Source organism: Chiloscyllium plagiosum, chromosome 14 (assembly GCF_004010195.1).
Source record: "Chiloscyllium plagiosum isolate BGI_BamShark_2017 chromosome 14, ASM401019v2, whole genome shotgun sequence".
NCBI lineage: Eukaryota > Metazoa > Chordata > Chondrichthyes > Orectolobiformes > Hemiscylliidae > Chiloscyllium > Chiloscyllium plagiosum.
This window is the reverse complement of record NC_057723.1, coordinates 14,740,402-14,757,359: the sequence shown is the minus strand read 5'-3', so window position 1 is coordinate 14,757,359 and position 16,958 is coordinate 14,740,402. Positions and strand designations below refer to the sequence as shown.

The following is a 16,958-nucleotide window of genomic DNA, read 5'->3' as shown; positions in this document are numbered from 1 at the left end:
CTCCTGAATTATAATTAATTCGTTCAATAAAGTGAGACAGGACTTGTCTGCTCATCTTGTCCTCTATCTTTTTCTCTACATGCCCATTAGGTAACAGCTGCTGACAGTGATGGACCGCTAAACAACCGAATCCAATATTCAATATTGGATGGTGATCCCAACCAGCATTTTAGAATAAACTCGAAAAGCGGGGAGATTGTGTTATCGCAGCACCTTGATAGGGAAGAGGTAAGTAGAAAATATATCACAGAAATCCAGGAAGGTACAATCAATAAACCATTGTCATTCCCAGAGTATAGTCTCCAAATAAGAATGTAGCCACTGGGTGGCATAATGGACAAGGATATTTATCTTCCTGATGAAATTTATCAGAGTATTTAATGTGAAAATTCTTCTTCCAGCTCTAAAAGCTGACTTCAAATTATTAGCAGAAAGAAATTATACCAGTCCCCTTTTTGGCAAATTTGGTCAGAAACAGTGGTAGGAAGACCCTGGACTTCTGATGTCAGAAATCATGTTTACTATGCAACAGACATGAGGCTCATTACTTTATTTCAAAGGTTCAACTGAATTAACAAAGTCACAGCTAAATATAATTTCCAGGCTGTACTGGTTATAAGAAAACTTCATCCTAAAAATGGCCACAAAATATTATTGGCAGTAATTGGGATCTGTTAATGCTGCTGAAGAAAATGTGGATCAGTAGCCCAACATTAGCCACAGAGCAGGCTGCTTTCAGGCAGAATCCAAGGAACTAGGATATTTTGTTTAAGACCTTGCAGAAGGCATCCTGTGTTTGTTACTGTCACAGTCAGTGCATGTGAGTCTTATCTTGTGTCTTCTTCATTCAAAAGGCAGTAGATCATTAAATCACTACAGTGCGGAATCAGGCCATTTTGCCCATTAAGTTTACACCAGCCCTCTGAAGGGCATCCAACCCAAAGCCACCCTCGACCCTGTAACCCTGCATTACCCATAGCTAATCCATTTAGCCTGCACATCTCTGGACAATATGGGTAATTTAGCATGCCCAATCCTACTCACTTGCAAATCTTTGTACTGTGGAAGGAAATCAGAGCACCTAGAAAAACTCACGTAGACACAGGGAGAAAGTGCAAGCTCCATACAATCATCTGAGGCTGGAATCAAACCCGGGTCCCTGGTGCTGCAAGGCAGTAGTACTAACCACTGAGCCACCATGCCACTCTTACCTACTTTTGGAAATATTGTATATGTAATAATATGTAGATTGTTCATCAGCAGAGCTTGCTGACAATAAGGATTCTTATTGTGCACATTTGATTCTGGCTTCCATCCAACGTTTCATCACCTGGGAAGAGACAGGTTAATTAACTGCTGGAAATATCAAAGCCTATCCTAACTTGCACATGAAAACTGTCCATAAGGTAACACTTGCCAACCATTGTCATCAAAAAAGGATCAGGACTGAGAACATCAGATGATGTATTGTACCCCTCCCTTGCCCAAGGTTGCTGGGGCCAATTTTATCACTAGTCTCTCCTGCACTGTTAGTCCAGTGAACAGAGATCAGACTAAGAAAGACATGGGACTTCTCTACGTTAAATGAAACATTACAACACCACTAGAAGACATTCACTCAGTGAAGCCCAAGTATTGTATATTTTATCTGCTGTAACCTGCAGAGTGGTAATAAAGCAATGTAAGTATTTTAAGTTTACTTTGTTATAAATGTAAAACGGTCTGTGACGATTACTGTCTCTTCTCCAGATATCTAGTTATTCCTTGACAGTCCGGGCTACAGACAATGGCAAGCCTCCGCTATTCAGTCACACTACAGTCAACATCCAAGTGTTAGATGTAAATGACAATCCACCAATGTTCTTTCAGTTCAACTACAGTGTGGTAATTCAGGTAAGTGTGAATAGATTTCAGCCATGACCTCAGCCATGACCTTAATAATAACAACTTGTACTTCAATGGCACTTTTAATGTAGCAAAGAATTCAGAGAACTTCACAGAAGCATTATCAAACAAAACCTTCTCACATCTGGAGGTATTATGGCAGGTGACTGAAATCTTGAACAAAAGGGTAGGTTTTCAGGACCATCTTAAAGGAGAAGACAGAGCTGGAAAAGCAGAAAAGTTTAGGAAAGGAATTCCAGAGTTTAGGTCCTGGATTGCTGAACACATGGTTGTCCATTAAGGATTGATTAAAATCAAGGATGTCAGACTGCAGGAGGTTATAGTTGGTGGGAGTAGGGGCAGGAAGGTATTTATAAAAAAATGATGAGAATTTTAAATTTGAGGTATTTCTAAACCAGGAGCCAATGTAGATTATCATGTTATTTTATCCAATCCAGCTGTTTTTGGGTATGGTACAGCTTTCCAGTTTTAAAATGGGTTAGCATAGGAAGCTACAGATTGGCATGAAGTAAATGTAGTGATCACAGGTTAGCAAGAATTACATATTTTATCACTACTGCTCTTCATCTGTTGTATGTCAACTATGTTCAATTCAGCCAGAGTCTAACAACTCTTCCAACCAAACGTCAGAGGTGACCATTTTTTTCCCAACGTCTTGTGGATATTTGAGTCATGGAGTCATAGGGTTTTGCAACATGGAAAGAGGCCCTTTAGCCCATCATCAACCACCTATCTACTATAGTGTTGTTTTTCAGCAGTTGATCTGTAACCTGAGCAAGAGTAGAATGTGCCCACTGCCTCAATCCTTTCAGAGCCTGGAATGGCAATGTGGCATTGAGACAATGGGCACATTCTACCCTTCCCAGTAACAGGAATCCCGCCTCCCATCCCTAGAAAGCTGATAAAATCCAGCTGCTTCTGTGCAATAAGTTCAAACTGATGGAAATCAATTGTGACACTTAAGTAGCCAATAAAGGACATCCCTTGTCACCACTGGCATTTTACCAGTTCTGGGTGTGCCCTCTGCCACTTGGAGAGCTTGCTAGGTGGATGCTGCATTTGTTCCTGAGGGGGTCTGCTAATCAGGTACTGGAGGAGTTCAGAATTCCCCTCCCTCACCCAGCTCCATCAACCAAGACTCAAAACTAACCCAGTCTCAGTCAGCGTATTGCAAGGGTCATGTCCATCACTACAAATGAGTGTAGTCGCTGCAGTTACTACATACCCAGTGGCAGAGCTAAGGCAGTGGAGCTGCTGGCTTTCTTTGCTAACTGGTCGCTGTCAAGGCAGACTTGGGCCTCTTAAAGGGATAGAAATCCTGATAGTAACTATCAGCTGCCAGATTGGCCTAAAACCTAGAAAGGCGGAGGTGGGTACTGCAGATGTTGGAGATCAAAGTCAAGATTAGAGTGGTGCTGGAAAAGCACAGCAAGTCAGGCAGCATCTGAGGAGCAAGAAAATCACGTTTCGGGCAAAAGCCTTTCACCAGGAAGCCCTCGATTTTCCTCCCAGAAAAGGCTTGCCCACAAGCTTTCTGAACTGATGTTGGGGCCCCTGTCATCTCGGAGAAAGTGAGGACTGCAGATGCTGGAGATCAGAGCTGAAAATGTGTTGCTGGAAAAGCGCAGCAGGTCAGGCAGCATCCAAGGAACAGGAGAATCGACGTTTTGGGCATGAGCTCTTCTTCAGGGATGAGGAGAGTGCCAAGCAGGCTAAGATAAAAGGTAGGGAGGATGGACTTGGGGGAGGGGTGTTGGAAATGCTCCTTGGATGCTGCCTGACCTGCTGCACTTTTCCAGCAACACATTTTCAGCCCCTGTCATCTCAACAAACTTCAGCCCTGTGTCTGCAATTGCCATTAATGTACAGGAAAGAAGACAAAATTGAAATCTCAGTCTTGATTGAAGATGAAATGCTGAGACAAAATCCAACAGGAAAGGAGTGGATAAGGCAGATGTGGAGAATAAGCATCCTGCCTACTCATTGGGAGCCCAAGTGGAGACAGTTACGTGCAAGGGCCAGCATCCATTTGAATGATAGTGTTTCTGTATTTTCAACTAATGGAGAATGGCCCAGACTGGACAGTCAATGAGGGAGAACCAAAGCAGTAGTGAAGTAATGGTGACCACTAATGCCATGTGATCATTAATTCTCTTTGCAAATTTGTTATAAACTAAATGCAATTTTTCCTTTCTCAGGAGAATGAGGCAATAGGCTCGAGCGTATTGCAACTGTTGGTAATAGACCGGGATTCCGACTTCAACGGTCCACCATTCTTCTTCTCGATTACAGCCGGCAATGAGGGGAATAACTTTCACATTGACCAGCAGGGACTGCTGAAGACGCAAGCTCGCCTTCAACAGAAAGTGAGGGACCAATACATTCTGCAAGTTCAGGTAAATCTAAAATATCTTACACCCTTAATCCTTTCCTAAGGCACTGACTGTTCGGTTAAAAAGGCCGACTGCCAATTTGCCATATCAGCAATAAGAGCGGTCGACTTTTACGAGGTGCCCTCATATCTTTAGGCTGCTGGCGATGAATAAACATCAACACATCGCCTTACCTGCACCATCAGATCTTCGAAGATACAATTGAATATTATCTCTGCTGCACTAAACAGCATTCCTCCTACCTGTTCAGGCAAATCCTAAATTGGCACTGTTACAAAATTAGCAAACAATAGTGCCATTGATGATTTCCCTGCTGAATAACTGACCTATTCTTTGCACATTGAACAATCTCATTAGAGCACACATTATTCCATTCACCACAGACATGAACTTCTCCAGGTATTTTGCTTCAATACCAAGTATAATAAGACTTCAGTTGATGTTTCTAATAATCCATTTAACTACAGGTACACCTTTGCAGGCTCAGGCATTGTGAATGGGAAAAGATTAAAGAGTGGGTTATGATATTAGATACATCTGCTGGTTTAGCAAATGAAAGCCTCAAAGAGTCAGGCAGTGTCTCATATTGACACACATCCAGAACTGTTAAGCTAGTATGTTTTTTCACTAAATCCTGTCTGCAATAACTGTAGCAAGAAACAGGGAGAAAGAAGTGACACAATGTCATTTATTTTTAAGTCATTATTTTCTTCAGGTTACAGACAGCGGTCAGCCACCTTTGTCATCCTCATCTTTTATAAACGTTCGAGTGACTAAGGAAAGTCGTTATCCACCGTCAGTGTATCCACTGCAAGTCTTCATTGTGACCTCCAACAGCAAGTTCCCTGGAGGATTCATTGGAAAAATTCACGCAACAGACCTTGACCTTCACGATACTCTCACATACAGCACAGTGCCAGGATTAATGACTGATGGCTTGTTTTCCATTGGTGGTGCAGATGGCAAAGTGTTGGCAGAACATGCCTTAGAAGCAGGACACTATTCATTCAATGTAAGTGTCACCGACCGCAAGTTCATCACCACAGTGGGCGCACAAGTGCATGTCACGCATGTGACACCAGACGTACTTGACCATGCTATTCTGGTGGAACTGGCACAGCTCACACCAGAGAAGTTCATCAGTGATCACTGGCAGAAATTTCAGGGATCCCTGGCAAAACTCCTCCAGGTTACCAAACAGGACGTTGAGCTCATCAGTATGCAGCCAGCACAGGGTTCTCCTAACTTAGATGTGCTTCTGATCATAAAAGAGTCAGAAGGCTCTTTTTATAAATCTGAGGTTCTGCAGCAGAAGCTCACTTCCTTTGCTGAGAACTTGGAGAAGTGGGACGGAATTCGGATAGAGAGCGTGGTTCACCGCTGTTCCAATCACAATTGTGCCCGACAACACTGCAAAGGGAAATTTCATCTGGATATGGAAAATGTATTAACGTACACAACAACAATTCTAAGCTTCATTGTTCCCCGACATCTTCACTCTCAGCCCTGCTCATGTAATGGTAAGATTTCTTTGTACGATCATTAAATTAGAGTGTTGGTCTAATTTTCCCTCTACTCTTTTTACAAGGTGTCTACCTTGACACAGCTGTAGCACTCTCACCCTGAGTCAGTAGATTTTGGGTTCTGCCATTTCATAAGCTCAAGCACATAATGAGTAAGTGTGCATTCCAGTGTAGCACAGAGTGAGTTCTTCCACAGTATGTGTCCTGGCTAACGTTTATTCTTCAACCCATGCAAAGTGATTACTTCTATCGGGAAATTGGCTGCCATTGCATGCCTCCATTACAGAGACTTCTGACCAAACAGTACTCAAATGATTTTTAACGCAGCTCTTCTGAAAGGCAATGTATAAATGAAAAATCTTTGTGAAGACTTGTATTAAAGTACAAAGTTAAAAATCACACAACACCAGATTATAGTCCAACAGGTTTAATTGGATGCCCTAGCTTTCGGAGCACCGCTCCTTCATCAGGTGATTGATGAAGGAGCGGTGCTCCGAAAGCTAGTGTGCTTCCAATTAAACCTGTTGGACTATAACCTGGTGTTGTGTGATCTTTAATTTTGTACACCCCAGTCCAACACCAGCATCTGCAAATCATGTTTTAAAGTACCTCTGCTAACCTGTTTAAAACTGAAATTACATTCATGAACATAAATTGTGAAAAGCAGCAAATTATTTCATATGGGGGGGGCGGTGGAGGGCATCATGATTGAGCCTAGTACCTACATAAATGTGTACATACACAGATTATAAAATATATATATATATTCCAAAAGTTGTCAAGTCAACTATAAGACCTTCACTACTACCACAGCAAACTCAGCAACCCTGAGAACTAAATCTGTGATTTCTGTTTATTCAGGATCAGGAAGTATATTTATTCACTGAGCATTATGAGGAAGATCCAAAAGTCTAAATAGAGTTAAAATATTATTTACACAGATATCGAGATAAATTTTAGTGTCACTCAACAAGTCGAAGTATACAGATAACTGTTCTTTTGAATATAGGTTTTGATCAATGATTTACCTGCATATTATTGTCTTGATATACAGACGATATACTGTCTACTGTGTATTTCAGTCTATCAATGTTCCATCTGTGCTTTATAGCATAACATTTAACAAGTGATATGCACATCTCCAAACAGCTGCATCACACCTCTTTCCCTCAATTAAGATCCTTGTCCTCAATTTTAAATCGTTCTGTGACCTTACCTCTTAGAACGTCTCCAGCTCTATGATCCCAGAAGATATCCTATGGTCATTCAACATTCATTTTTCTGCTCCATCTACTCCACCTTCAATTGCCCTTGCTTCAGCCATTTTGCCACTGTCGACTGGAAAACTTTCTGTCTATCTTGATATCTGCTTCCCTGACTTTCAAATTCTTCATTAGGACTTGCCTTTTCAGTTGTGGTTTAATTGCACCAAACCTCTTCCTCACCTTTTCACCACTACCTTTATCAGTTTCTTCACTGGTCAATGTTCATTATTCTGTCTGGGATACTGTGAACATTATAAAAATGCTAGTCACCATTATATAAATTCCCTGCTCATCCTGGTTTGTCCCATAGCAAGTCATTGTGGAGGAGTTATAGAAGGGGAGCTGATAGCCCTAGTGGTGTTATCAATGGTCTGTTAATCCAGAGACCCAGATAATGTACTGGAGACCTGCCTTTGAATCCTGCCATAGCAGATGGTGGAATTTGAATTCAATAAAAATCTGGAATTAAGAGTCTAATGATGACTGTGAAATCATTGTCAATTGTCAGGAAAAAGCCATCTGGTTCACTAATGTCCTGTAGGGAAGGAAACTACCATCCTTACCTAGTTGCCCTGCATGTGACACCAGACCCACTGCAATGTGGTTGACTCATAACTGCTGTCTGGGCAATTAGGGATGGGCAATAAATGCTGGCCTAGCCAGTGATGCCCTCACCCCATGAATAAATAATTTCTTAAAAATTACAATATGTTAAATCTCATTGGTGTTATTGAACATGTAATTAACTATATCTGTTTTGTCGTTTGGAGCAACGTTGTTAGTTAAGGTAATTAAATTTCAAAACTGGCAAATACACTGAAAAACCTGCTCACTCGAAACAACAGAAAGTCTACCTTTTTTTTGTGTTAGGAAACTTTGTACTGCCCATTGCCTGAGAGTAGCAGATTTACAAGGTCCAGTCAATCTTCAGTCAGAGCAATGCAACTGCCTTCCTATTCAGAGTTCTGTTGTTCCAATACAGAGTCATATAGCGGGAGACTATCAGTCGGTCCATCTGGCTATCTGAGCTGGCTGTGTGGAAGAAATGCTCAATTAGTCCCAGTCCTCTGCCCTTTCCCTATTATCTTCCAATTGTTTTTTCATTTTTAACCACTTTTCAAGGTTACAATTAAATTGCCTCCACTGCCCTTTCATGCAATGCATTTCAAATTATAACTCACTGAGCTGAAAAAAAATCTCATTAACTCCTTCTTCGTTGCTAATCAGTTAAAATCAAAGTTTTCATTCCATTTGAACCTGCTGATAATTTTTTAAAAAACTTGAAGTGTAACTTGAGGTTAGTAGACAATACAGATAAACGTTCTGCTATAGATGTAAATCTTTTTGTTAGCTTCATTGGGCTGACATGATCATTGTCAGAAGTTGAACATATCTGGAATCTTTGAACTGTGATATCTAATGAGTTCTGAAGAGAGACTCCTGAAACACTGTTAGACCAAGAAATTAATTTACAAATGTTCATGCAGCTACTTATCTCCTTATCACATTAGGAATTCAATCTTATTCAGGCAATTCATAAACTAACTGCAGATAAATAGAATGCTCTGAGGGTGTGATCACATTGCAAATAACTTAGCGTCAGTAGCTACCCAGCGAAACAAAGTGTTCACCAAGTCCATTCTAAGAGTCCTCTTATTATTACACTTAACATATTTGCACTCACATATCATTTCTGTTCTCACTGATCCAGTATGGTTCCTGGTCAAGTCAATGCCTTGACTTTATCAATCCCATCCATGTTTCCAAAACTCTCCATAGTCTGTCCTCTCCCTGTTCTGAAATTTCCTTCAGCCCCACAGTTCCCCAAAATATCTGTGCTCACCTAATTTTGTCCTCTTGAGCATTCTTGATTATAATCATCTCACCAGTGCTGGCTGTGCCTTCAGTTCTGCAGATTTTAAAGAATGATCAATAAAAGCTGGCTTCACCAGCAATGCCCACAATGCATGAATGATTAAAAAATAAACCTGGATTTTCTTCCAACAATTCTCTGCCTCTTTAGTCACATTTCTCCTGTAGGGCACTTGGGAGAATCCACCTCTTTTACCAGGCTTTTGATCATCTGATGTAATATTTAACGGGTTTAGTGTCATTTGTTTTAGAATCCTCTTGTTAGCGTGTAGTTCTGGTCTCCTTCCTGTCGGAAAGATGTTGTGAAACATGAAAGGGTTCAGAAAAGATTTACAAGGATGTTGCCAGGGTTGGAGGATTTGAGCTACAGGAAGAAGCTGAACAGGCTGGGGCTGTTTTCCCTGGAGCGTCGGAGGCTGAGGGGTGACCTTATAGAGATTTACAAAATCATGAGGGACATGGAGAGGATAAATAGACAAAGTCTTTTCCCTGGGGCTGAGGAGTCCAGAACCAGAGAGCATAAGTTTAGGGTGAGAGGGGAAATATATAAAAGAGGCCTAAGGGGCAACTTTTTCACACAAAGGGTGGTACGTGTATGGAATGAGTTGCCAGAGGATGTGGTGGAGTCTGGTGCAATAACAACATTTAAAAGGCATTGTGGTGAGTATATGAATAGGAAGGGTTTGGAGGGATATGGGCCGGGTGCTGGCAGGTGGGACAAGTATGGGTTGGGATATCTGGTCAGCATGGACGGGTTGGACCGAATGGTCTGTTTTCTGTGCTGTGCATCTCTATAACTCTACGACTCTTGAGTACTATTCATGGGCACGATAGAAATGAAAGTTATCAGTAATAAATGTGTTTTGTGGCAAAGCTAAAACCAGCATCTCCAAACTCTGTGATGTTTGTTAGTCCATTTAAAATTCTGGGTTACTATGTCAGTTGAAACTACAACAAGATGTTTTAATGTCTCAGATTCTTCTCTGAGGTTCACTGGTGACAGCTATATGAAGTATCGTTACCTGGGTGAAGAAGTTCCACTGAAAACAACAATCAGTTTTCGCTTACAGACTGTCCAGTCAGAGGCAGTGGTGCTGTACACCAATGGAGCTGATTCCAGTCTTCTCGAGGTAAAAGCACAGCCTTTTCAGTCTCCATAGGATTAAATAATTGTTTAAACTTTGGGCCAAACAAACAGTAAATTCAAGTTGTAGGCCTTCTTATGTGCTTGGAGAATGTGAAGACTGCAGTTGCTGGAGGTCAGAGTGGAGAGTGTGCTGCTGGAAAAACACAATGGGTCAGGCAGCATCCGAGGAGGAGGAGAAGCGACATTTCAGGCATAAGCCCTTTCTTACGTGCGTCAGAAAAGGCAGTTTTGGTTAAGTTGAGATTTTGATACATGTAGAACTCCAGCAAATGCCCTACTCACCTAATTATTACCACTTATGTGTAATTTGAAAAGAGAGGGCATTCGATTTCATGACATTTTCCACATAAAACAGTAGAATAATTATGTTATTGAGTGCCTGAGAACCCTGATTATGTAATGTAATTACTGGCAGTAAAATTTACAGAGTTAAGAAGCTTAAATGTGTGATTGAGAGGGGGTAATCTATTCAGATTTAAGGGAAGCTGAATAGAGTGAACAGGAAGTTCCACTGAGATCAGGGAAGTCACTGAGGCTAAGGAGAAAGCTGATCATTGACACTTCAAGACCAATGAGAGAAGGTCTCTGTTGATACCTGAATGATGGACAGACAGGGAAATACTGCAATAGAATCTTATTAACAAGGCAGGGAGGTTATACTTCATTGTCACACTCAGCAGAAAGAAAGATTTTTACATACATAGGGAAAATAACTGAATTGTAGCCTGTGCCTTTATGCAATCAAATATCCCAAGGCACTTCAGCAGAGTGTTATCAGTTGACACTGAGCCATATAAGGAGGTACTACAACAGCTTGGTCAAAGAGTTCAATTTAAAAGTGTATTTTAAAAGGCGGGAGGGAATTTATAGCCTTGGACCCAGGTCTTGGAAGTCAGAGTCTCCAAAGGTGCAGGGCAGGTAAAAATTGAGCATATACAAGAGGCCAAAATCAGAGAAGTGCAAAGTTGTGGGAGAATTACAGGGCTGGACAATTGCTAGACTGCAGGCTAGGGAGCATGTATGAACTGAACTTGCTGAGATTAGGATACAGAAAGAAGAATGCTAGATGAGTTCAAGTTTAGAATGGCAAAAGAAGTGAGCTTAGCAAGGATAGCCTTTGAATGAACAAGTCTACGGAGATCGATATATTAAAGAGAATGACTGATGGTAGAAGATAGACTAAATGTAGTGAGAAATTAAGTAATACTTTGGAACTTTGCTGAAAAAAAGAGAGGAACTGATGAAGCTGTAAATTAGATGATGGAATTTGGAATGCTGATGAGGCTGCACAGAAGATATCAAAAAAGAGACTGGATATAATAATTCTTTCCAGAAACCTAGCAGATTCACAGAAAAATCTTATTATGTTTTACAGATCATCAATGGAGATCTGATATTCACTCATGTCTGTGATGGAATGAGAAGAGTTTTGTCACTAAACGGCACACCAGTCAACAATGGGCTGTGGCATTCAGTTATAGTTGAGGTAACTGCATTGTCAGTAACTCTGGAGCTGGACTCAGTTCATGTAGCCTCTGCTACACTTTCGGGGACGTGCCGCAGAAGTGACTTTGTGTTTTTCGGTGGTCAAGTTCTTGAGGAACACTTGACACCCAATAACCATGAACAAGTCATCAAGGACTTTAAAGGCTGCCTTGGCTCCATTAGATTCCAGGGGGATGATAACAAAAAAGATGAAGAAACAAATGAACACTTTGTGGTGGTTGAAACATCTGTGGGAATCGAAGCCTGTTGTCCCCTTATTGAAGTATGCTCAGGGGCACCATGTCAAAATGGGGGAACGTGCACTGACAATCCATCTGGAGGTGAGTACACTGGGGCCAAAAGCACAATTAATACCTTTGACTGGGCTTTTAGTTCTGGCTGCAGGAGAGTTAAAGGACAATTCTTAAGCTTACTTGACAGTGCAATGTGTTTGTGCACTTTGTCCTTGTTCAAAGAACTGGTGACATTCATTATTTGGCTCATCCATGAAGACCTGTTGCTAAGCTAATGCTTTTTGATCCATATCCTGATAAAAGTCAATGCTTTTGAGAGGAATGATGAATAAAATTGGCAAAGGAGGGGGATAAGGTCATGATGGCACAGATCATTGTATGGCTGGAGAGGGACACTTGAAAAGCTTACAAGAGGATATAAATGGATTTGTCAGATGGGCAGATCAGTAGCAGATGGAATTTAACCCTGGCAAGTATGAGGTGGTGTACTTTGGAAGAAGTAACAAAATAATAGAGTACTCAATGAATGGCAGAACATTAGGAAGCTCAGAGGAACAGAAGAATCTTGAGATGTTTGTCCACAAATCCCTAAAGGTTAAGAAGATAGTTAGGAAGGCATACAGAGCACTCGACTTTAAATGTCTAGGCATAGATTATAAGGGCAAGACGGTTATATTAGAGCTGTGTAGGACTTGGGTGGCACAATAGTTAGTGTTGCTGCCTCACAGGACCAAGGACCCGGGTTCAATTCCAGCTTTGGGTGACAGTCTGTGTGGGTTTCCTCTGGTTGCTCAAGTTTCCTCCCACAGTCCAAAGATGTGCAGGTTAGGTGGATAGGCCATGATAAATTGCCCCATATTGTCCAGGAATGTGCAGTCAAGATGAATTAGCCATGGAAAATATAGGGTTATGGGGATAGGGTGGGATGCTCTTCAGGACGCTGGTGCCTACTCAATGGGCCAAATGACCTCATTCTGCACTGTAAAGGTTCTATGACTTTGGGTGAGACACATATGGAGCACTGTGTACAGTCCTGGTCTCTGTGCTACAGCAAGGATATGATTGTACTGGAGGGAATGCAGAGCAGATTCACCAGGATGTTGCCATGAACGGAGCACTTTAGCTGTGAAGAGAGGCTGGCTAAGCTCAGGTTGCTTGCTTTAGAGCAGAGAGGGTTGGAGGGAGACCTGATGTAGGTGTATAAAATTATGAGGGGCATGGACAAGATGAATAGAAAGCAGCTGTTCCCCTTAGTTGAACAATCGATAACAAAGGAGAATAATTTTAAGGAGAATGGCACCATGTTTAAAGGGGACTTGAAATATTTTTTCATCCAGATGGTGTTGGGGTCTGGAATGCACTGCTTGGGAGAACAGTTAAAGCGAATAACCTCACAACCTTTCCAAAGTACTTGGATGAGAGCATGAAACGTTATAACATTCAAGGCAATAGACCTAGTGCTGGGTGGTGGGCCTGGTGTAGCTTTGGTGGTATAGACCTGATTGCTGAAGACCCGCTCCTGTGCTGTATGATTCTATTAAATTATTATTTATGCCTTAAATCTAGGATATGTTTGCAAATGTCCGAAGAATGTTCTTGGTATGCACTGTGAACTGATCAATCATCTCTGTCTCTCACAACCCTGCATCAATGGTGGGTCCTGCATCCCACAAAAGAGTAACTACACCTGCAACTGTCCCAAGGGATATTTAGGACCAAGGTAAAGAGCAATTTCTGATCACACTTTGCTACATCCAGTAAATTTTCCACCTTCTTATTAACATTAACAATTGCCATAAACTCCTGATGGACCCAAGTTTGAGTTGTACATCTTATGTTTTCATCCTATATTTCTTTCTTCATTGACACGTTCCTTTTGCTTTGAACCAGCAACAGATTGCAGAATATAGAGCTCACATCATGTATCTCTCAGCTGACAATCTTCCTAAATACCTTCCCAGTTCTTGCTTAAGTGACTGGTTCCATTAACTTTAATCATTAATCATTCTCTGTGAAATAGATCCATCGTTACTCAACTTCATCTACTGAATCTTGTAGAGTTACGCTATTTAGTTTTCACTGTTGTGGTGGCCTCATATTGGCATGACTTTACACTGATTTTATTTTGTTGTTTGCTGGCTGACTTCAAAGCTATATAGCTCTCTCTCCACCAGATCAACCAGAGGCCTGTATCTTACAGTTCTCCAAGAGAGTAGCCATTATGTCATTGGAGAAACTCAAGTGCTCAAACTCCTGAGACATTACAGACCTGCATGTACTGTCCATGATCTCACAATGCCTCATGTGTCTCCCAAAATTCAGGAACTTATTTGCTCTGATGCTCCAGAAAAGCTTTACTTGTTTGTTTCATCTGAGGCCCAGCATCTTTATCCAGTGAACTATAACTAGAAATCATAGAATCCCTACAGTATGGACACAGGCCATTCAGCCCAACAAGTCCACACCAACCCTCCGAACAGTATCCCATCTAGACCCATCCCCCTACCCTATTACTCCACATTTACCCCTGACTAATGCACCTGACCCACATATTGCTGAACACTATGGGAAATTTAGCATGGTCAATCTACCTGACCTGCACATCTTTGGATTGTGGGAGGAAACTGAAGTACCCGGAGAAAACCCACGCAGACATGGGGAGAATGTGCAAACTCCACATACAGTCGGCCAAGGCTGGGATCGAACCCGGGTCCCTGGCGCTGTGAGGCAGCAATGTTGATCACTGAGTCACCGTGTGTACTTGTTCTCTGGTTCCAAGGAGTTCTGCCCATAGCTGCCTCTGCCACTCTTTCCTCTCCCAACTTATGAATAATGTGTGTTCACCTGGTGCTTCGCATTCCAAACTGGATTCAGACCACTCCAAACTACTAAAATTCCATTGGTGATCACTCATTTGATGTGAGTGGGGCAGGGTCTGTGAAATATATCCAACTATGCAATGGCTAGGCACACCTTCCTGTCCCCCTACCCTTGCCAACTTCCTCATTGCTCCTGACCATTGTTGTTTTCATTAAACTGTTTAGATATGCTGAGACATTAGTGAGTCTTGAACCGGATATCCTGGTTCAGAGGTCGGGGCAATAACGCTATGCTACAGGACCCCTAGGTAACAATTGTATGCTTTGAATTCTCAGATGTGAAGAGGATATCAATGAGTGCCTAAAGGATCCTTGCAGAAACAATGGGAGCTGTGAGAATTTCTCTGGTTTCTTTAACTGCAACTGTACACCTGGGTACACTGGCAAATTGTGTAATCAGTCGGTGGAGAAACACTTATACAGCTCTCCCATAGTCATCAGCCACTACGAAATTATCGAAATAGCAGGAGCCGTGCTGGTGGCCTGCATATTAGTTGCACTGTTTGTCATCTTCCGTAAGGTCAGGAACAAAAATAAGAAGCAAGCCTCCCTGAGTGTTTTGGGCAGCAATGAGCTGTCGAAGAGTGAAAGAACAAGGAACAGCTATTGTGATCTGCATTCGTCTGCACTCATCCCACTCAACATTCTCAAGGGCTCTGTGTATGAGTTGGACAGAAATTCATACCAAGGATCACAGGGGCATCCAGACCTCAACACATTCAACTCAGTGCACAGCAAAAGTAGGCCAACTGTCGTGTGCAGTGTGGCACCAAATCTTCCTCCTCCTCCCTCCTCCAACTCGGATAATGAATCTATACCAAAAACAACCTGGGAATGTGAGTACGAAGGTGAGAACATTCAATGTCTATCAGTCTTTTATGAGTCTCTTATGCTAGAGAAGGAGGCCATTCAACCTATCAAGCCCAGACCATTGAGCAATTTCAATTCCCTCACTCTATCCTTATACTCATGCAAGTTTATTTCACCCAAGTGCCCACCTAATTTACTTCTGAAATCATTCATTATCTCTGCCTACATCATCCTGATAGGAAAGTCTAGGATCCTAAAAATTTTTAATGTCCATATCACCAGCTCTACATCACTCACCCCAAACCTTAGACCTATTTTCCCAGTCCTTTCACCATTAAAAGTGGAACGTGTTTACTTTATCCAAACCATAATCTTACACATGTTTTTTGCATCTCCACTTAATGTCCCTTGCTCCAAGGAGACCAACCTTAACTTCTCCAATTGAACTTTATAATGAAAACCCCTTATCCTCTGGAGCCACTCTGGTAAATCTTCTGTACCCTCTGAATGGCGCTCATAGTCTTCCTAAAGAATAGTGACCTCAACTGAGTGCAATCCAGATGTGGCCAAATCAGAGTTTCATTAGTGTTCAGCATAAATCCCTTCTCTTGTATTCAGTGCCTCAACGTACTCAATTATGAATCCCAAAAGTCCATATACTTTGATATCATTGGGACTTTTCTACTTAGCCAAGGAGAAAATACATTCGAAGTATAATATTTCAAATTTATTTTAGAATTCCTCTTTGCAATGCCTCCTATAAGCTCAATGAATTGCTCCAGTTGTAGCTGATATGTGCTGATCAGATACTCTCCAGGTGTGGTGCCAACAATGTGCTGAATGACTTGATCTTTTTTGGTTCAATTCGGATTTAAAATGTGGATGTTTAAAAAAATTCATTAATGAGATGTGCACATTGCTGGCTAGGCCATCCTTAGTTGTCCTGGAGAAGGTGGTGATGAGTTGCCTTCTTGAGCCACTGCAGTCATTAGTGGTATAAGGATGCCCACACTGTTGTTAGGATTGGATTTCCACAACTTTGACCCAGCAACACTGAACGGACGACAAAATGATTCCAGATCGGGCTGATGAGAGACTTGAGGTAGAACTTGCAAGTGTTTCCATTCACCTGCTGCCTTTGATCTTACAAAGGTCAGGAGTTTGGAAGGTGCAGTCAAAGGAGCCTTGGGAAGTTGCTGCAGTGCATCTTGTAGAGGGTACCAGCTGCTGCCACTGTGCTTCAGTGGTAAGGGAAGTGAATGCTGAAGATGGCAGGCATCAGTGAGTCAAGAGACATAGGAGAGTCACTTGCAGTATAATTTTCTGCATTGATTTGGCTGGTCCAGTTCCATTTCTAGTTAATAGTAACCCCCCCAGGTTGTGGATGGTGGGGGATTCAGTGATGATAGTACTATTGATTTACAA

The 16,958-nt window shown here is 41.8% G+C and overlaps 1 protein-coding gene across 3 annotated transcripts in view; it reads left to right on the top strand.

The window, feature by feature from the left end:
* The window catches only part of LOC122556511 (protocadherin Fat 1-like), a 156,069-nt gene that overhangs the window by 131,544 nt on the left and 7,567 nt on the right, over nucleotides 1–16,958 (top strand). For 2 of the 3 annotated variants that reach the window (XM_043703233.1, XM_043703234.1), the window contains exons 16-23: nucleotides 91–228; nucleotides 1,750–1,893; nucleotides 4,104–4,301; nucleotides 5,014–5,818; nucleotides 9,934–10,088; nucleotides 11,481–11,931; nucleotides 13,411–13,564; nucleotides 15,000–15,571. In XM_043703233.1, the coding sequence (XP_043559168.1) occupies nucleotides 91–228; nucleotides 1,750–1,893; nucleotides 4,104–4,301; nucleotides 5,014–5,818; nucleotides 9,934–10,088; nucleotides 11,481–11,931; nucleotides 13,411–13,564; nucleotides 15,000–15,571 (2,617 nt within the window). The remainder of the gene's footprint in view (nucleotides 1–90; nucleotides 229–1,749; nucleotides 1,894–4,103; nucleotides 4,302–5,013; nucleotides 5,819–9,933; nucleotides 10,089–11,480; nucleotides 11,932–13,410; nucleotides 13,565–14,999; nucleotides 15,572–16,958) is intronic. The other variant, XM_043703236.1, reaches the window with a different exon arrangement.